Source organism: Protopterus annectens, chromosome 16.part0, assembly GCF_019279795.1.
Source record: "Protopterus annectens isolate FY-2018-M chromosome 16.part0, PAN1.0, whole genome shotgun sequence".
Taxonomy (NCBI): Eukaryota; Metazoa; Chordata; order Ceratodontiformes; family Protopteridae; genus Protopterus; species Protopterus annectens.
The window spans coordinates 98,199,765-98,220,773 of record NC_056750.1 but is presented as its reverse complement, the minus strand read 5'-3'; the positions used below and the strand labels follow the sequence as shown (position 1 = coordinate 98,220,773).

Below are 21,009 nucleotides of genomic sequence, written 5' to 3'. Positions count from 1 at the left end.
GGTTGTCCTGTCGTCAGGCAGCCCTTCGGTCGGCCGGATTCCAAAGTCTGGGTCTGGCTTCGGCTGGTGTCGCACTTCACCCGACGTCATAGCTGCAGTTATTCGGGTATAAAGGCATCAGCCGACGCTATTTTCCTCAGTCTTTCTTGCCGCGTGGCGCCCGAAGCAGAAGCTGATGTTCTTCATCTCACATTGCTGCAGTCATAACTTATGGGTAGTCCGCTGTCCTCGGTCGGCCCGAATACCAAAGTATTAGGCTGACGTCGGTCATGGGCGCTCAGATCTGACGTCAGAGCGTCAAGGTATTAAAGCGCATGACCGACGTCATTTCCTTAGTCTTTTTTGCCGCATGGTCCGAAGCAGAAGCAGCGTTTGCAAGTGCCGTTCGGCATTCTGAAATTTTCGTATTCTGAGTTTCAGACCGTAACCAAGTTGGGCTACGTACCCCGTTGGGGAATATTTTTGTTTTTTCTTGCCTCAGTTACTTCCTGCGTTTTCGGGCTGGGACTTTACATTATCAGTTCTCTGCATTGCCCTTTGGCTTATCTACTGCGCCCAGGGTATTCACAAAAGTTCTGGCTCCAGTGATAGCCTTCTTCAGGTTAAGAGGAATACAAATTTATCCTTACTTGGACGATTGCCTGATTCTTGCTCAAGACAAGCACGAGCTTCTTCACCATCTGCAGTATGTTATGACAGTGTTAAGGTGCCTAGGGTATTCTGTGAACGAAACAAAGTCCAGTCTAGTACCCTCTCAGGAAATGTGCTTTCTGGGTGTGAGACTGAATACAGCTTCCCAGATGGCCTTTTTGACCCCGGACAAGCAAAAGAATCTTACACTTTACTTCCATCAATTGTCTCTATGGTCCAGGCTGACTGCAAGGACAGTCCTTCAAGCCTTGGGGTTCATGGCATCTTGTATTCTGGTGCTTCCCAATGCCAAACTGCATATGAGGAAGCTACAATGGTATCTCAAAAATGTATGGACACAACACTGCCAAGATCTGGACACTGTCATTCAGATAATACCTTGCATTCAAAAGGAATTTTTGTGGTGGACTCAGGAATGTCACCTAAACAAGGGACTCTCTGTGACCCGACCAGAGGCGAGTCAGATTTTAACGACGGATGCCTCGGACAAGGCCTGGGGAGCACACCTCAATGGAAAATGGGTTCAAGACACGTGGCCTGCCAGACTTCAACATTTACATATCAACTTGAAGGAAATGTTAGCAGTCCAGTTTGCATTGATGGCTTTCAAGGATTTACTTCTCCCAGGGCAGGTGTTGATTCAAACAGACAACACAACTATCATGTGGTACATCAACAAGCAAGGGGAACCCATTTGTACCCTCTTTGCAGGCAAGCTATGATTTTGTGGGAGACTGCTCTCAGTTTGCAACTCACTCTTCAAGCAAGGTTTCTGCCAGGAGCACAGAACTCCTTAGCAGATGTTTTGAGCAGGCGGATAGTGGATCCCCACGAGTGGAAATTGGATCCTCATGTATTTCGACAGTTGACAATGATATGGGGGACTCCAGACATAGATCTGTTCGCTTCTCCACTAAATTTCCAGGTGCCAAAGTATTGCACAAAGATGTTTCATCCCACAGCTTGGAAAGTGGATGCTCTATCATTCAGTTGGAGCAATCTTCACGTCTATGCCTTTCCGCCTCTGCCTCTTCTTCCAGAGGTTCTCTTGAAGGTCAGACAAGACAAGCCCTCCATGATTCTAATAGCTCCAGACTGGCCTCGACAGCACTGGTACCCTCTGCTGAGGAGTTTAGTACGGGAACCTCCTTATCCTTTGCCTTTGATTCCACACCTTTTGACTCAGGAGGGCAATCATTTCCTCTGTCAGGATTCAGTCCCTGCATCTAACAGCCTGGCATATTCTGTTCTAGAACCTGGAGGTCAGCTTCCTCAACAAGTTTTGAATGTTATTTTGGAGGCCAGGAGGCCTAGTACAAGGAAAGTTTATGCTGATAAATGGAGGAGATTTTTTATTTGGAGCAAAGCAAAGAGCTTTGATGTTTCCAGGCCTGATTTGAGTGTTTCTCTTCAATATCTTACAGAATTATTGGACAAGGGTTTGTCTTTCTCCTCTATAAAAGTTCATGCTGCAGCCATTTCTGCTCACTATGACTGTGATCCACCATTATTCTCTCATCCTTTGTTTAAACAATTCCTTAGGGGGGCAAAGAACATAAGACCCCCGCGTAGAGCTCCTACTCCTGCTTGGGATCTCATTTTTGTGTTGGAAAAACTTACTTTATCTCCTTTTGAACCTGCAGTTACAGCTGAGTTAAAGTTTTTGTCTTGGAAGACTGCTTTTTTGTTGGCCATTACGTCTGCTAGAAGGGTTTCTGAATTACAGGCTCTAATGGCAGTTGAACCATTCCTAATTTTTCATAAGGACAGGGTATCTCTACATACTAACCCTACTTTCATGCCTAAAGTGGTTTCAAATGTGGCCTTGAACCAATCTATTCATTTGCCTACTTTTTATGCAGATCCCCAAAATAAAGGGGAGAAAATTTTGCACACTTTGGATATTCACAGGCAGTTGCGTTATTATTTGAGCAAGACTAAAGGGTTCAGTTTCTTTTGCTTTGGGTTCTCAGGGGAAACCTGTTTCAAAACAACTATTTCTAAGTGGATTGGCTTTTGTATTGCTTTTTGTTATTCTCACCATGGTAAGGAGATTCCAGCTGGAATCAGGCCTCACTCCACTAGGGCTACTGCCACGTCTACTGCTTTTTTAAGGGGGGTAGCTACTAAAGATATTTTGGAAGCAGCTACTTGGAGTTCAGTGCACACTTTTTCTAAACATTACCATCTTCCTCTTTATTCCAAATCTAGGGCTGGATTTGCCACTGCAATCTTGCAGGGCATTTTGGCAGCCCCCAATGCTTTATGATTTTGCCAGCCTCCCTTTACCTCTGCTTTGGGATTCTACCCATAAGTTATGACTGCAGCAATGTGAGATGAAGAACATAGTACAGTTTTGTACCTACCATAAATGTAGATGTTCGAAGATCCACATTGCTGCAGTCCAATTTACCCTCCCTCCTTCCCCTCTGAAGTTTGGAGTGGTGGTATGATTTGGGTTGTAGCTGTTTTTTGTACATGGTTTTAGGGAGTTATTCTATTTTTGTCTGTGGCCTTTATTTTTAGGGCCTTCTGACATCTGGGGCAAGAAAAGACTGAGGAAATGACGTCGGTCATGCACTTTAATACCTTGACGCTCTGACGTCAGATCTGAGCGCCCATGACCGACGTCAGCCTAATACTTTGGTATTCGGGCCGACCGAGGACAGCGGACTACCCATAAGTTATGACTGCAGCAATGTGGATCTTCGAACATCTACATTTATGGTAGGTACAAAACTGTACTTTCGCAAGTGCCGGTCGGTCAGAACCAGAGATTACTACTACCGAATACTACTTCGAAGACTTCTAAAAAGCTAAGTACCCCGTTGGGGACTCTTTCTTGCCTCAGCCGATGTCAGAAAAAGTGAATAACTGTTTAACTTGTGGGAAACAAATACCTCATAAAGATTTCCACTCTTACTGCTTACCTTGTTTAGGCCCAGACCACAACGTAGCAGCTTGTCTAGCCTGTGCTTCTTGTAACCAACGGACGCTTAGACGCCGGTCGGAGTTTGCAGAACAGTTTTTCGGCTCTGATTTTGCTTAAATCATGCCGTCGGATCCTCCGACTTCACAAATAACCAAAAAATGCAGGGTAAAGGACCGACACTCGCGGTCCGCGGTTTTGGCCGAAACCGCGGTTAAGCCAACCACGAGTGTCTCGGTTTCGGCTGAAACCGAGCAAGCGGTTCTTTCCCCAGCCGAAAACATGCCTTCTACCGAGGCCTCTTCTAACCTGGTGGAATCGGCTTAGGAAATCCAACCTGCAGTTGCGATTTCTCAGGAATTATCAGACACTATTCCCTTGGATATTTCAACCCCTGCACGTGGAGCTGCTAGGCCTCCTGCTGCCATGTCTATTAAGGCCTTTGCCAGGGCTAAAGCAGCTAAAGCTTCAAAAACGGTGCCTGTTAAGCCCCCCTCTCACAGGCCCAGCACCAGTTCCCATATGCTTTCTTTGGCTGAGGATCTCATTTCTTTAATTCGTGGATCCCAGCCTCATCCAGACAGGACCTCTCATCCACCTCCAGAGAAGAGGCCTAGAGCAGAGCCCCCAGAGCCTGTATCCACAGATGATTCCTCTGATGACTCAGAACATACAGACCCTCCTGAGGCTCCTTATTCTCCTTACGAAGACTCTGATGCTGAATAGTCCATACCTTCAGCCTCTCCACCTGAGGAATTTTCCTTTGGGGAAACCTTGCATGCTATGAGGGAACAATTTCAGTGGCAGGGCCAAGATTTCACAGACTCCAGGAAAAGGCTTAGAACCTTTCTACATTTGCCACAGCATAGGCCTTTAGCTATACCTCCAGTTCTTTCTGTTGTAGATGATGCATTTAATGATGCTTGCACTGCTCCTGATTCATTACCTCCGGCCCCTGCTAAGCCCGATCGGTTCTACAGGGTCCCGGACACTCATCATCATTTATACAAGGCCCCATTTGCAGATCCAGAGACTATCTCCCAGGGCCCTAAAGCTGTAGCTACTACATCTACTAAAAACCCCCTCCCCTCTGAAAGGGAATCCAGGTCCTTAGAGCGATGGGGTAAAAAAGTTTACACCTCTGCTACTTTGTCAGCTAGGGCTTTGAACTGCCAATTTCATATGATTCAATATCAAGAGTTTATGCTAGACCAGTTAACTAAAAAGCTGTCCTCTGAAGAATCTTTAGATAAGAAATATGTTCAGGAAATGGTACATAACATACAGCAGGTTAGTAACCATTCTTTGAAATGTGGCTATGATGCACTGGAGGCTTCCTTTAGATCAGCCATGACTGGCACAGTTATCAGGAGACATGCATGGTTGAAAGAGCAGGCATTACCAGACCATGTCAAATCAAAGCTTTTAGATGCTCCTATGGACAAAGTCAATTTATTTGGTTCCCTGCACAGCAGGTACTAAAAAGATGGAAGAGAAGGCGAAATCTGTACAAACAGTGAAAGATTTCTTACAGGTTCAACCTCCAAGGTTTAGCAGGAACTGGCCCTCCAAGAATTGGTCCTTTCCGGACTCCTCTAAGACACAGAGAGGCAGGAATAGGCGTTCAAGAGGCAGAAACCAATCCAGGGGTGCCTACAGGGGACGCCAGTGGCAAGGTAACAACCAGCGAGGCACAGACGCAGCCACCACCACTACAACAACACAATCACAGTGACTTGGCTGTGGCACCGCCTACCAGGGAACAACTGGAAGCACCCTTAGGCGGAAAGCTAACGTTATTTTCAAAGAACTGGCATTGCATCACAAGGGAAAAATGGATTTTGCAAACTATAGACCAAGGTTACAGGTTCCATTTCCATACCAGCAAAGAGAGGAATGCCAAACCTACCTCCTACTCAAAGGGCAGAAGCTCTAAAGCAAATATCTCAATTATTAAGAATGAGAGCTGTGGAGAAGGTACCATCTATGGAACAAGGAAAGGGATTTTACTCCAGACTCTTCCTGGTACCAAGAAAAGAGAACAAATGGAGGCCTATTCTCGACCTGTCCGCTTTAAACACATTCCTCATTGTTCCAAAATTCAAAATGCTGACCCTACAGCAGCTCCTTCCCATGCTGGGCAAGGAGTCTTGGCTGGTAACTCTAGATCTCAAGGAGGCATACCTGCACGTCCCCATACGACCAAATTGCAGAAGATACCTCAGATTTCTTGCAGGATCAGAGCATTATCAATTCTCAGCATTGCCCTTTGGCTTATCTACTGTACCCAGAGTGTTGACGAAATGCCTGGCATCAGTAATTGCTCATTGCAGACTTCAGGGAATTCAAATTTACCCCTACCTGGACGACTGCCTGATACAAGCGGACAACAAAGGCAAGCTAACAGAAGACTTACAAAGAGTCATTTACCTGCTGCAAGCCCTGGAATATACAGTCAATATAAAGAAGGCAAGGCTGATTCCATCCCAAAGAATAACCTTTCTGGGTGCAGAGCTGGACACATCAACACAAATGGCATTCCTAACTGCAGAAAAGAAAGAGCAACTACCTCTCTACTTCTTGGCATTAATAAAGCAGAACCATCTGACTGCAAGGAAAGTACTACAAGCCCTAGGCTTCATGGCATCCTGTATAATTCTGGTCCCTCATGCCAGGCTGCATATGAGAAAGCTACAGTGGTACCTAAAGAATTTGTGGTCTCAACACAAGCACAGCCTAGAAACCAAAATTCCAATAATCCCATGCCTGAAACAAGAGTTCCTATGGTGGGCTCAGGCCTGTCAATCAAACACAGGATTGCCCTTCTGCAACAGTCAACCAAGCCAAACTATCACGACAGATGCATCAGACCTTGGTTGGGGGGCACACATGCTGGACAAGTGCATACAAGGCTTATGGACTCAAGACCAGCTGCCTGCACATAAATCTAAAGGAAATGCTGGCAGTAAAATTGGCAATCCAGTCATTCAGACCATTTCTCCAGGAAGGTCAGTTGATAAGGACAGACAACACCACAGTTATGTGGTACATCAACAAACAGGGAGGCACACATTCATACCCTCTATGCCGGCTGGCACTGGACCTATGGGATGTGGCTCTGAGCTACAACATTCAGTTACAAGCAATTTTTGTACTGGGAAAAGAAAACATTCTAGCAGACATACTAAGCAGAACTACCACGGATGCCCACGAATGGATGCTGCATCCGGACATCTTCAAAGCCATCACAAGAGAATGGGGATTACCACAAATAGACTTATTTGCATCCCCACTCAATCACCAGCTAAAAAGATTCTGCACAAGGACGTACCACCCACTTGCTTGGAAGGTGGACTCCCTATCTTTCAATTGGAAGAACCTGACAGCATACGCATTCCCACCACTACCTTTGATGCACAAGGTGCTTTTGAAGATCAAAGAGGAACGTCCAAGGATCATTCTGATAGCTCCAGACTGGCCAAGGCAACATTGGTACCCATTGCTGAGGAGCATGTCTCGGGAACAAATATGGGCACTACCTCTGATCCCATTGCTGTTAACACAGAACAACTACAACATCCTGCATCCAAACCTGAAAACTCTGCAGCTAACTGCCTGGAACATTACATAAGAACAATTAACCCAGATTTATCCCAAAGGGTTAAAGACATAATCCTTGAGGCTCGTAGACCTTCAACACGAAAGAATTATGCAACAAAATGGAAAAGATATCTCATTTGGAGTACTGCAAAGGGAGAAGATGTGGCACTGGTAAACATAGCCAACATCCTGGAGTACTTGGCAGAGCTCTTCCATACAGGCCTGTCCTATTCTTCCATCAAGATACATGCATCAGCCATTTCAGCAGAATACAGCTTGGATCCTCCTGTCTTCTCACATCCTCTGCTCAGGCAGTTTCTGAGAGGAATTAAAAATGTAAAACCTCCCAGGAAACCACCATTGCCAGCATGGGACTTGAACTTTGTGCTAGAAAAATTGACACTTCCCCCTTTCGAACCAGCAGCAACAGCAGAATTACAATACTTATCCTGGAAGACTGCTTTCCTGCTGGCAATCACCTCAGCAAGAAGGGTCTCTGAACTACAGGCATTAATGGCAGTGCAACCCTTCCTGATCTTCCATCAAGATAGTGTCCATGAGAACAAATCTTACATTTATGCCTAAGGTGGTATCCAGAGTGTCTTTAAATCAGGCTATCCACCTACCTACATTCTTCCCCAACCCTCAGAACAGGGGAGAAAAACTGTTGCATACCTTGGATGTACATAGACAATTACGCTACTACCTGGACAGGACCAAGTCCAATAGAAAAACTGACCAGCTTCTGGTAGCATATGCAACAGGAAAGGAAGGAAAACCAATTTCAAAACAGACAATCTCCAAATGGATAGGAAATTGCATTAGATTTTGTTACTCCTACCATGGAAAGAAAACTCCAGAGAACATCAGGCCTCACTCCACAAGGCCTACAGCTACTACCACAGCTTTCTTACGAGGAGTGGCTACCAAGGACATTATAGAGGCTGCAACTTGGACCTCCGTGCATACATTTGCCAAGCATTACAATTTACCATTATACTCTAGATCCCGAGCAGGTTTTGCCACTGCTGTTTTGCAAGGGATCTTAACTACACCATAATTTTGACTTTTTCCTCCTCCCCTAGTTTAGCTATGGTATTCTACCCATTTGTAAGGACTGCAGATGCATCCTTGAAGGACATAGTACAGTTTTGTACCTACCATAAATGTAGATGTCCGATAGGAATGCATCTGCAGTCAGGATTACCCACCCACCTTCCCCTCTGTGGTACTCCTAGGGTATTTGCCATCCTTCAGCTAGCTTGGGGGGGATCTATTATGGTGTATTTGTTTGTATATATGTACATACATGCTTATTTTATGTGTTTGCTCTCTACTATTTGGAAACATTGGCATTTATCCAAATTTAGCCATCCAAGAGGGCTCCTGGCATCTGGGGCAAGAAACACTGAGGAAAATGGCGTCGGCTGATGCCTTTATACCCGAATAACTGCAGCTATGACGTCGGGTGAAGCGCGACACCAGCCGAAGCCAGACCCAGACTTTGGAATCCGGCCGTCCGAAGGGCTGCCTGACGACAGGACAACCCATTTGTAAGGACTGCAGATGCATTCCTATCGGACATCTACATTTATGGCAGGTACAAAACTGTACTTTCTACAGCCAGGACAACTACTGATACGGACAGACAACACCACAGTTATGTGGTACATAAACAAGCAAGGGGGATCTCATTCCTACCCCCTTTGCAGACTAGCCATGGATCTATGGAACACAGCTCTAGCTTGCAATCTGGACCTTCAAGCTCAGTTTCTACCAGGGAAGCAAAACTTCCTGGCAGACAGTCTGAGCAGAAACCTTTCGGATCCACATGAATGGATGCTGGACACCGAAATATTCAGGATGACAACAGCAGTCTGGGGATGTCCTCACATAGACCTCTTTGCATCCCTTCTCAAACATCAACTACAGAATTTTTGCACCAGGACTTTCCACGAACAAGCTTGGAAAGTGGATGCACTATCATTCAGTTGGAGAAACCTCTCGGGATATGCCTTTCCGCCTCTTCCTCTTCTTCCACGGGTATTATTAAAGATCAAACAGGACAAGCCTAAGATGATAATCTTGTTGGCCCCAAATTGGCCTCGACAGTTTTGGTACCCCACTATGAAAAACCAATGTCTGGAGCCCCCTTGGGTCTTACCACAGATTCCGACCCTTCTGTCCCAACATCAGGGTCTAGTTCTACACTCCCTTGTCAGCACTCTCAGCCTGGCGGCCTGGTTAATCCAGGGCTTTTGATTCCTTCTCTCCTACCCAAGCAGGTTATGGATGTCATTTTAGAAGCCAGACGTCCTAGCACTAGAAAATCTTATGCAGGAAAATGGAAAAGATTTTGTTCCTGGATGCAGGCTCAGGATTCTGATCCTCTTCTTCCTAACATTCCTTTGATTTTACTTTACCTGACAGATCTCTTACATAAGGGTCTCTCTTTCTCTTCTATTAAGATGTATGCCTCTGCTATTTCCGCTCATTATAATACGGACCCTCCAATCTTTTCCCACCAGCTCATGAGACAGTTTCTCAGAGGAGCTAAGAACTTGAGACCTCCTAGATCTCCGCCCATTCCTGCTTGGGATCGCAACTATGTTTTGAAAAAGCTCACCTTACCTCCTTTTGAGCCTGCTGCCTCTTCTGACATCAAGTTTTTGTCTTGGAAAACAGCCATCCTGTTGGCCCTGACCTCTGCCAGGAGAGTTTCAGAGTTGCAAGCTCTTATGGCTGTGGAACCTTATATTATTTTTCATCAAGACAGGGTGTCTTTGAGGACTAATCCTACATTCATGCCTAAGGTGGTTTTCAAAGTGGCTTTAAATCAAACTATCCACTTGCCAACTTTTTTCCCCCCTCCTCAAAATAAAAGGGAAAGGATATTACATTCCTTGGATGTACACAGACAACTACGTTTTTACCTGGACAGAACCAAGGACATCAGAAAATCAGAGCAATTGTTTGTTTCTTATGCTTCAAGTTCCCAAGGTAAAGCCATTTCAAAACAGACCATTTTTAAATGGATTGCTCATGGAATCAGATTTTGTTATTCACACCATGGAAAGCAAATCCCAGGGAGTATACGGACTCATTCCACCAGAGCTGCTGCCTTCCTCAGGGGAGTTCCTACCAAAGACATTTTGGAAGCTGCAACTTGGAGTTCAGTGCATACTTTTTCAAAGCACTACCATTTACCTCTGTACTCTAAGTCTAGGGCAGGCTTTGCTTCTGCAGTCTTGCAGGGCCTTTTAGCCGCTCCTTCTACTTTATGACCACCTCCCTTTCATTCTGCTTTGGGATTCTACCCTACAGTCATGACTGCAACAGTGAAACACGATGAACATAGTACAGTTGTGTACACCTACCATAAATGTAGATGTTCGAGTGTCTTCACTGTTGCAGTCTGGGTTTCCCTCCCTCCTGTCCCCTCTTATTTTTACTTTTGTGTGGTTCCTTTTTTCACCATTCTTCAGAGGTGTATTTGCAAAGGATATGGGACCTTTCTCATTTTGGGACTCCTGACATCTGGGGAAAGAAAGACTGGAGAACATGGCGTTGGCTGTCAGCTTTGTACTCCTGGTGCTCTGACGTCAAGGAGCATGGTTGAACAGCCGACGCCGGACCCAGAGTTTGGGATTCTGGCCGACCGAGGACTGCCTGCCGGCAGGGGAGAACCCTACAGTCATGACTGCAACAGTGAAGGCACTCGAACATCTACATTTATGGTAGGTGTACACAACTGTACTTTCCCTCTCTGGGACAGTGACCCAGAGATGCACTGGTCCACGATCCCCCCCCCCCCCCGGGATTCTTTATGCTTTTCCCCCCTTTCCTTTAATTCCAAAAGTTCTTCAGAAAGCAAAGTTGCTGAGTTGCAAGCTGATCCTCATTGCTCCATACTGGCCTCATCAGATATGGTTTTCGTTCCTTTGGCATTATCTGAGAGAGGAGCCTTGGATTCTGGACCCGGTTCCGGACATCCTGACGCATCAGTTGGGTGCTGTTCATCCTTCCATTCAAACTCTCAAGCTGACAGCTTGGTTTCTCCACTTCAGATTTTAGCCAGGCTCCCAGATATCTCACCTATGGTTCAACATATTTTAGTCTCTTCCCATAAACCAACTAACTAGGAAACTTTACGCTAGTAAATGGAAGAGGTTCTCCTTATGGTCTGAGCAGAAATACATTGATCTCTCTACAGCTCCAATTGCAAAATTTGTGGACTTCCTGGCATAAACCTTCGAAAAAGGAGCAGCTGCTGCTACGATTCGTGTTCAACTGGCTGTGATTTATAATTTTCATGTGGGCCTTCTAGGTTCTAATGTCATGTCCCATAAGTTATGCAAGGCCTTTTTGAAAGGTGCTACACTGTTAAGGCCTCCTATCTGAGAACCTCTCCATCCTTGAGAGTTGAGAGTTAATCTTAGTTCTAGCTGCTGTGATCCTTCCTCCCTTTGAACCAGCCTCTTCTTGTCCACTGCAGTGCTTGTCATGGAAAACCCTCTTCCCGATTGCTGTTACATCAGCTAGCGGGTTTGAGTTAACAGGCACTTTCCATCCGCCCACTTTGTATGATCTTTCACAAGGAGAGAGCATCTCTTAGAACTAATCCTTCCATTTTACCAAAAGTCTGCTCAGACAATAATTTGAATCAATCAATTGAACTTCTTGTTTTCTTTCCAAATTATGGCAACAAGGCAGAGTACAAATTACATCAAGTGGATGTCCACAGGCAGCTACAATTTCCTTCAAAGGACCAAGGACATCAGAAAATCAGATCAGCTGTTTGTATCCTTCTCTGAGCAAGCAAGGCTCACCAGTTTCCAAAGTGACTCTTTCAAAATGGCTGTCTAATGCTATTACTTACATTTCAGTCTCCGAATGTCAGTCCCAGGAAAAGTGAGGGGACATTCCACTAGGTCCTTGGCTACCTCCATAGCCTTTCAAGCTAAGCTTCCTTTAGATAATATTTGTGCGGCAGCAACATGGGCTACTCCCCATACTGTCATTACTCATTACAAAGTGGACATGGCCTCTAGGAACAGGGCATCCTTTGGTTCCTCGGTTCTGAAGTCTCCTTTCTAGTGAGCCACCCAGGAGTTAGGTGGTAGGGAAGCTGTCCCAGCCAGAAAGAAGGAAGGCGTGATGGACAACATAACATAAAGAAGATATATTCTTAACATAACATTCCATGTTTGTTGTCCTTTGTCTCATCTTCCTTCTTGTGTCCCTCCCTCCTTCCTTCCCCCATGCTGGATGATTGAGAGGAATTTCCCTTTTGGCTGATCTGGCTGAGTTTCCTTTGCTTTTCAGCCTTTGGTATTCTCTTTCTCACCATGCTTGTCCTGTTGTTGTCGATAGAAGGAGCCTTTATTGTTTAGTTAACTCTTTTATTAGGTAATTCATAATTTTCCTATCTAGTGGTTAGTTCTCACAAATTAGATCTGGGTAGCTACCGCTATGCATGCTTGGGTAAGGGATTAGCTTCAAGCCAATAAGGACTCTTCGAGCTTTAGAAGTGGCAGAGGCTGAGCAGAGATTGGCTCCGAATGCAACCAGAAGGAAGGTGAGATAAAGGACAACAAACATGGAACGTTACAGTAATAACATAACTTCTTTAATTCCTCCTCTTCACTGTTGCAGTATTCAGTCCCTCCTTCCTTCCTGACTCTTACTGTGTGTTCTAGTCACCCTCCTGGCCGAAGGGCCTTTCTTCTTTCTTTCTTTATATTTTCTTCCAGGAGCATATATTCTTATTTGTTCATGAGGATATTATGTTCCTTCCGAGGCTTTTTCAGTTCTGAATATCTGCAACTGTCACCTTTATGCCCTACTTTGTGCACCTTGAGCATACGTGTAACATATGATGCCTATAAGAGCTGAAGGCTTTGGTGTACTGGCCGGACATTAGACTGCCCTTGCCAGGAAATTCCTTGGGTGAAGAGTACTACAGCTTTGAAGAGAAGTTCTTCAACTGTTATGGTAAGATTTTGCACAACTGTACTTTCATGACTATTCCCTTTGGTCTTGCGTCACCCTAGGGTTTCCTCTAAGTGCATGTCAGTAATAGCAGCTCATCTAACACTGTAGAGAGCCAAAACAGTCCCAGATTTAGACGATTGGCTGATTGCTGCTCTATGTTAGGTGGAAGTGGTACACACGCTGGCTGTCTGCTCAAAGTGCTTGCTTCTGTTGAAGTAACAGTGAGTGAGCCTTAATTTCCAGTTGCTTACATTTCAATATCTTAACAGTTGTAGATTGCACCTTAAATGCTACAATCTGAGTTTTTTGGCTTACAGGTTTGTAGTACTTTCAGTAGGGTAGTTGCAACAGTTTTCTCAGCACAGTTTTTTCAGGAGAGACTTGTTGAATGCCTCGGATTATTGCATCTTGAGTATATCCTTATGATGCATTTGACATGAGAGCCATTCATTGGACAGTAAAAGTCTAGTGGCCTCAACTTCTCGGGCCTCTGTCTTAACTCGTCTTACATTTCTAAATCCTGCTCGGTGGTTGTAAAACTTATTTCTAAAATGAGGGAGCTTCTTCAAGGTCCAGCATCCTTGGCCACAGTCCTCATCTGTTTCTTTGCTCTGGGTTGGGAGTGGAGTTAGGAGAAAGTTAACACCATGAGACTTCCTGTGGTGCCTGGCTCCCTCAGGAGCTGTAACTTGCTTATCTGTGTGTTGTAAATGAGGGCAGGTCTGCTGGTCTTTCTTTTCTCATTCAGCGATTCAGCTTTATTCACATAGACAACATTACTGTTCCTTGTATATTAGCATTTCTAAGTTGCATTTTTTACCCTCTTTATCGGGAGGTGTATGCAACAGTTGGACATAAAAAAAACTTGATGTGTTTTCTAGTAGGATTTCATAATTCACTTGCCTGATGGACAGACTGAAGTGCTGTCTTCTAAATCTTCACAAATGTCATTGTCAGAATCTTTCACTTCTGGGGCACACCAGTGGGCAGATGGGTTTGTCAGACAAATGTCAAGTATCCCAGCTTTTTTCCCTTGTCCCTCCTCTTCAGTGATACTTGTGAGGGATGTCCTACCACACAAACTACTAGATAGATTACCTTTACACTTCCCCCTTTCCCTCAGTTCATGTGATCAGATTAATCCAGAAAGTCAAGGAGAGGTTATGCTAATGCCTCCTTTTTGGTCCTGATATTACTTGGTTTCTTTTTCTGAGATCTTTTCTACTACAGAAGCCCTTCTGTCATTCTTTTCAACATGGTTATTTTTCATCATTCAGGCAAATCTCACCTGAACTTCATACCCCGAGGCTGATAGCATGGCTTTTTCAGTTCTGTTGATTGCCTTTTAGCTAAAAATGCTGTCTTCAGTATGTCCATCTCTTCCTTTCTGTCAGAGACTTAATTTCCAAAAAGCTTAATAGGACAAATGGACCTTTATTTTCTGGTCCTATTACAGCATCCATTCCCATAGTCTTTTCTTGACTCTCAAATTTTTGACTCCGGACTTGTTTCTCCTCTGAAGATCATTTGACATGCAGCTTGAAGTTTCATTATGGATTTGGATGACTCTCTTCTTGATTCAGTTAAGGTCTACAAGGCTTTATTATGTGGTGCCTTCTACCTCCTCCCCCTATTTGACAGTCTGTCCCTCCTTGGGATATATACTTTTTTTTCTGAATGGTAAGTTCACTCTTCCACTAGTTAAACATGCATTCTCTGTGGATGTTGAAGTTCGTATCTTGGAAAAAAAAGTTGCTTGTAGTAGTCGTATATACTAAGAAAAATTGATTGACAAGCTCTTTCTGTCAAGCCTGACAGTTTTTCATAAGGAAATGGTAGTGCCTTGTCCTTCATGTAGCAGAAATTACCTGAAAGTTGAATTCTGTCCAGCCAGTAAACTGGATGGTATTTCTTCTCAGCTGTTGGAACATTTGGTGAATACCTGCAGCATTTTATGGGTATTTGCAGAGAGCTTAGAATTTACATGGTCATAATAATAATCTTTAACTGAATTAACCTTTTGTTTGTACTGTTCGGTAACTCATTGTGGGTAGGAAAGAGTGTAAGCTTTGTCTTTCCAAATTGTTAGCTTATTGCTTTGAATTCTGCCTTGAAAAATATGGAAGGCCTCTTCTTGTAATCCCTACAGCTGATTACACAATGCCAGAATTAATTGTACTTGACTAGCCCTAGATTGGATTTCTCTGAACACCTTTTCAAGATATTGTAAACTGATTTGTTTTTTTGTTTGTAAGTCTACTATCGTCTGCAGTATGTTTCCATGACTGTAGCCATTGAGAGGATTAGCTGGGGACTCTGTCCTAAAGGTTATCAAAATGCATCTTTTAAAAATTATTAGTGTTGTATTTAGTCATAGTGATAGAAATTTAATGCAAGAAAAAAGGTTCATAGTAACACTTTTTTCTCAGTACCTTTCACTGTTGCTCTTTTTTCCAAAGATGCATGTCTTTTCCTTTCTTTTTTTTCTGTTTCTCTCACTGTTTACCAAAGAAGTTAGTGATGTGTTGCATGGTGTCAAGGGTAGAGTAGGAATAGGTTCCAGGTAGCTTGACAGAACTTTATCTTCCGAGCCCTTATCATTCCTATAGTATCAGCTCTAAAGGAAGATAGACCTTTTTACAAGTCTATCGTAATGTTAAATATATCCTTTTCATTTTCTTTCTGCTCCATTCATTATTTTAGGTGTATGCTAAGGTCTGTTAATCTTGTATTATTAGGGCCTTTTGCACCCTATTACCTGTCAGACCTCTCTTGTGCAGCCAGTGCCTAACCTCTGTAGTGGTCTGCCCTTTTAACATTCAAGATTTTTGTCTTTTTTTGTGTTACTAAGGACTTCCATTTATTCACAGTTTGTTTAGTTCATATCCATGTCATCAGAGATGACTCTCTTCCCTGTTCTTACCAATGCTGAACACTTTGTTACACTGTCCTTCCTATGTTGTGGGAACCACTTGTCTTGTGTCTATACCAGTTCTTCATTAATTAGCCTTGGCTCTGTTTTCAGCATTATTGAAAAGCTTCTTGTGTCTACACAAGTTGAAGGGTTGTTGTCTGTTACAGGTATTCGACCTCCAATTCCAAATGGCCCTATGCATCCGAGACCTCTTGTTGCCTTGCTTGATGGAAGGGACTGCACAGTGGAGATGCCCATCCTGAAAGATGTAGCCACAGTTGCGTTTTGTGATGCACAGTCCACTCAAGAGATTCATGAGAAGGTAATGTCAACTGTAATTTCAAGATGCTTTGGTGATAAATGTAGCTTAGTGTGGCTTTCACAAAATGTGAGGAAGAGAAGGGAAGTATACTTCGTAATGTAGATCAAGTCCACCAATGGTTACATTCTTAAAAAAGGGGGAGACATGTTTACCAAGACTACATTGTTAAACTTGAGAAATAATAGAGAACTGGGAGATGTAACCCCTCTACTGCTGACTGAGTGGCCTGTCCTCACACTACTGTTTGTTTTGTTTGTGTGAAAACCTGTGTCCAAAATATTTTTACAACTTTTATGCAGTTTTCACAGAATTTTGTGGTATAATTATAAAGCATCCACAGCTTGAGTTCCCAACTTCAAAAGCAAAGAAGCTACTTATCTTTAATGAGTGAAAATAACTAATAGCATTTTTGTGCCACAGTCAATAATAATGTCAAGTTTATACAGAGACGTACCTTTTTTTGCTTGACATAACAGCATTAAGTGGCTACTTTGCGAGTGTTGCAGTATGTCAGTTTCAGGCGTCTTTTCCTGGCCTAAGTTTGACATTGATTTCCAGTGATGGTCCATGTTTGTGGCTTTAGGATATGTTAAATTTTTGGTAGAAGATAGTGTGATGATCTGCTTTATATTCATAGTGATGGTCTGCTTTATATTGAGTACTTAATGACCTAATTGTAGTAGGGGAAGTCGAACAGTAGAATCTCAAAAGTTTGAATATTTGCCACAATAAGTGTATATTTTGTTATAACATTTAAAATAGCAGATATCACTTAAAGACAAGAATACGTAGATGGATATAAGAATACTGCTGATAGCAGGCCATAAAGTACTGTATCTCTGCAATTATTTGAAATGTAGGGAACTTCAGATCATTATCTCCATTTACAAAATGTATTTAACTGTTTCCAGTTGTAAAATGCGTGCACATCTTTATTCTTGTGCATCATACTTTTACTGCATATGAGTCTAAAACAGAGGGCAGTTGTAATTGTAGGAATAAAAGTAACTGCCTTTTTCAGGAGAAATATGTAGTGTTTTTTCATTACTATTAAGACAGCGCATTGCAATGATGGATTTTGCATTAGTTTTACATTGGGCATACACCTACCTTTCAAGTGCACAGAATTTATCAAAACGTCCCTAATTTTGTCTTGTATTTTTCCCTGTTTTTTGTAAAATGTCTTGACTTATTTTTTGGGTAAATCACTGACTGTTACAGTTGATCAGTAATGACAGAAATTAAGTTTCATACTATTTGTTCAGAAGGTGCATGTTGTTGCCAAATTTTTTTTATCTATGTTTTGAAGTAACAATGCTTTATTAATTCCAGCACAAATTCCAGTGCAGATGTTCTTCATGTTTCACTATTGCAGTCCTGACTATTGTGATTTCCTGCCGTGAAAGCCCTCGGCTGGCCCGACTACCAGAGAAAATTATTTCTGGCTCCCAAGCTGGAAGACTCTCTGACCTATGTCAGTACACTCTGGTATAAAGGTAGCCAGCCTGCGTCATGAAATCAGTCTTTTCTTGCCACGGAGCCAGAAGCTGTGTGTTTGGCTGGTCCATACCAAAGAGAAGTGTATTTGGACAAGGTAAGTGCCCAGTTGGGGAACTTTTTTCTTTCCTTTGCTCATGACCGATAAAGTTAATAACAGTCTCTGTTGTGGTAAACGGATCCCACACAGACTTTCATTCCATTTGTGTTACTTGCCTAGGGCCAGACCACGACGTCACCAGTTTTTGTGCATGTTTTAATACCAGGACTGTTAGGTGTAGGGCTGAATTTCTAGCAACATTCCTTAGCCAGCAACCTGCTGTTTTGTCTATGGTGCTTGTTGGTAGTTATGAATCTGACCTGGCTAAGTGCAAGAAAGAAAGAAAAATGAACAAAAGCTTAGGTCTTTGGATGACTCATTCTCCGCCTGCTTCTCCCTCTAGGTTTGTGATTGTTGAGCAAGGTGAGGTGTTGAGCAAGATGAGATGCTTATGCAGCGCCCTGCTTTTTCTGTACCCTTGACTCATGCTTCTCGAGACCCTTTTGGAGTCTGACATGATGTCAGTACCATCCTCTGCATAAAGCCTTGACATTTGCTCTTTGGGTCCAGGACCACTCTGCAGGCTTTGGCTTCCGATGAGTGTACACCCCCTGGAGACTCTGCTACTAGGCCTCTGGCTAGTGCAGCTCATTCAACACTCCAGGAGAGACCAGCATCAGGTCGTCAGGCGCCCTTAGGCCAAAGGCCTTAGCCACCCTAGTAAGTCTTCTGCATTGAGGCCTTCAGCTAGGTCTTCTGGCCCCACTTCACAGGGGTCCCAGCAGGATTTAATTAAACTAGTTGAGGACTTGATCTCTATAGTCAGCTCAAAGCAGGCTCCAGTGGCTACTTTCCACGGGAAAAGGAAGAGAGAGACTGACCCCAGAAATTTACTAGCATCCCCTTCTTTCTGAGGAGGACACGGACCTTGAGGTCTCTGGCTCTAAGGAATGCCGCTGCTATGGATATTACAAGGATTCTGATTCTGACATTTTATAAATATTCTGTTTCTGAGGAAGTCATCCCTTCTGCTTCTCCAACTGAGGATTTCACCTTTGGCGAGACCCTCCATGCCATGAGAACACTTTCACTGGGAAGCTCAAGACTTCCCACAAACAAATGAGAGTTAGGGAGTTTTTGTACTAGCCTGAGCACAAGCCTTTGGCTTTTTACTTTATTCTGGAAGTAGTGGAGGATGTCCATCTGGAATCCTCCTTAACTCATTCACTCCAATAGATCGCCAGAAGTTTGCACTGTAACTTCCAATGGGCGGAGCCCAAGCATATCGACAGAAACAAATTTTGTCCTCACATTTCAAACAAAACGGGCACCGGCCTTCGCAAAAATCTTATCGGCTCCAACCCGAATGGCTTCGTAGTCTAAGACCTTTAATGCCAGCTACAACTCTACCTCTTCCGAGCCATACTGGTCCTTCGGAGCCAGAGAAGTCAGACTTGTTTATTTATGGAGCGTTCAGAGCTGACTCCTGCTCCACTGTCTTCAGCTCGATTCACTCTGACGTCCTCAGTACCGATCGAGGACTCTAGGAGCCGGCACTTTGTGGTTGGGTCCGGGTAGGATAGTCAGACCGACTTGTCTGTTCCAGTTGCCTCTTGGGGCTATAGCTCTGATGAGCTCTGCTCCTACTTCTGGCTCTGAGCCCACTGTCCCGGTGCTGGGGGGTATCGACTGTTTTCTCTGATCAGTCGGTCCCTTTGCATCTGAGCAGGAGTGCCTTTGATGCCATGAGGAGAGTTATGTCTCCTAAGACATCCTCTACCTCCGGTCCGGCTTCTTCCTCCCCAAAAGCGCCTGTGCCTGCTTCCGTTTCACAGATCCTGGCCAGGTGTAGCGCCCCAGAGCCCCAGGAAGCCCCATTGGTTGGCCCATGCTCTTCCAAGATCTCATCAGAAGGCTCCCACTGATGAGGTTTCCAGGAAGAGAGTTTGTAAGAGGAAACATCTAGACTCCCTTCAGGAGTGCCTAACATCTGATACCGACTTGGGTGAATCAGAAGGGCTCCCATGGTCCCCCTCTGAGGATATCTCATTTGCAGTGATACTTGGAATCCTTATGCAGGGGGGGTGACTGGCAGTCCACAAACCCTACTGAAAGAGTCTGTTCTCCTGAAGGCTTTTGGGTCTCAGCTCTCCACCTCTTGGGTGTCTCTGCCCTTCGATGAACTTATACAGTTGGTTTCACGAAGGGCGTGGGAGTCTCTGGACACCAAAGGTGTGCCAGTTGATGCCATAGTGGTGGCGGCAGCCACCAAAAAGGAAATGTCAGATACTTCCTCTTCTGTCCATCCTCCTAACAGATTCCAGGATCATTGATAGATATGGGAAGCGCATGTTTAGTTCAGCGACTTTTTCACTCCGCTTAACTACTTAACCCATTTCACAAGACTACAAAGAGATCTCCTTAAAGAGCTGGGAGGTACTCTTCAGGGTACAGTAGCTGGAGGAGCTACAGACAAAGTTGCCTTCCAGCTTGCTACCCTCAACTCCATTGTTAACTTGTCCATGCGCCTCATTTCATATGCAGCTAATGGAACGAGCAGGGCAGTAGGTACAGGAGTTGCTCTTAGGAGGCACTCCTGGATGCGCTTGTGTTCCTTCGCGGAACGCTTCAAGTTATCCTTTGTGAATACCCCTTTTGATGGCGCGTCCCTTTTCGGGTCCAAAGTTAAGGAAACTTTAACCAGGTGTGAACAGGAGGGAAAGACGATTTGCCGTCTGAGTCCATTTTTCCACCTATACCAGAACCCTACACCAAGGGTCGAAGGGCAGGGAAAATGTGGTTCTGAAAAACCCAAGAATCCTTTCAGGGCATACGTGGTGAACCCCCCTCAAGGGGCAGAGGAGGGGGCAATAATGGAAGACGCCACCCTCGCTGCAGAGGGAGTTTGCAAAACCAGGGCGACAGAGGTAACTTCTTTGGGAAGCCCTACCAGTGCTCGTGAAAGGAGGCCCGATTGTCCTGCTCTGGAGGCAGTCAGCGGTCACTTATCTTTGTACCCAGATGCCTGGCTCAAAATAAATGACAACTGGGTACAAAGTAAC

General features: G+C 44.3%; 1 protein-coding gene across 5 annotated transcripts in view; it reads left to right on the top strand.

The window, feature by feature from the left end:
• Nucleotides 1-21,009, top strand: part of LOC122790431 (C-terminal-binding protein 2-like) — a 1,897,537-nt gene that overhangs the window by 439,400 nt on the left and 1,437,128 nt on the right. For all 5 annotated transcript variants that reach the window (XM_044057965.1, XM_044057966.1, XM_044057962.1 and 2 more), the window contains one exon: nucleotides 16,256-16,410. In XM_044057965.1, coding sequence (XP_043913900.1) covers nucleotides 16,256-16,410 — 155 coding nt within the window. The remainder of the gene's footprint in view (nucleotides 1-16,255; nucleotides 16,411-21,009) is intronic.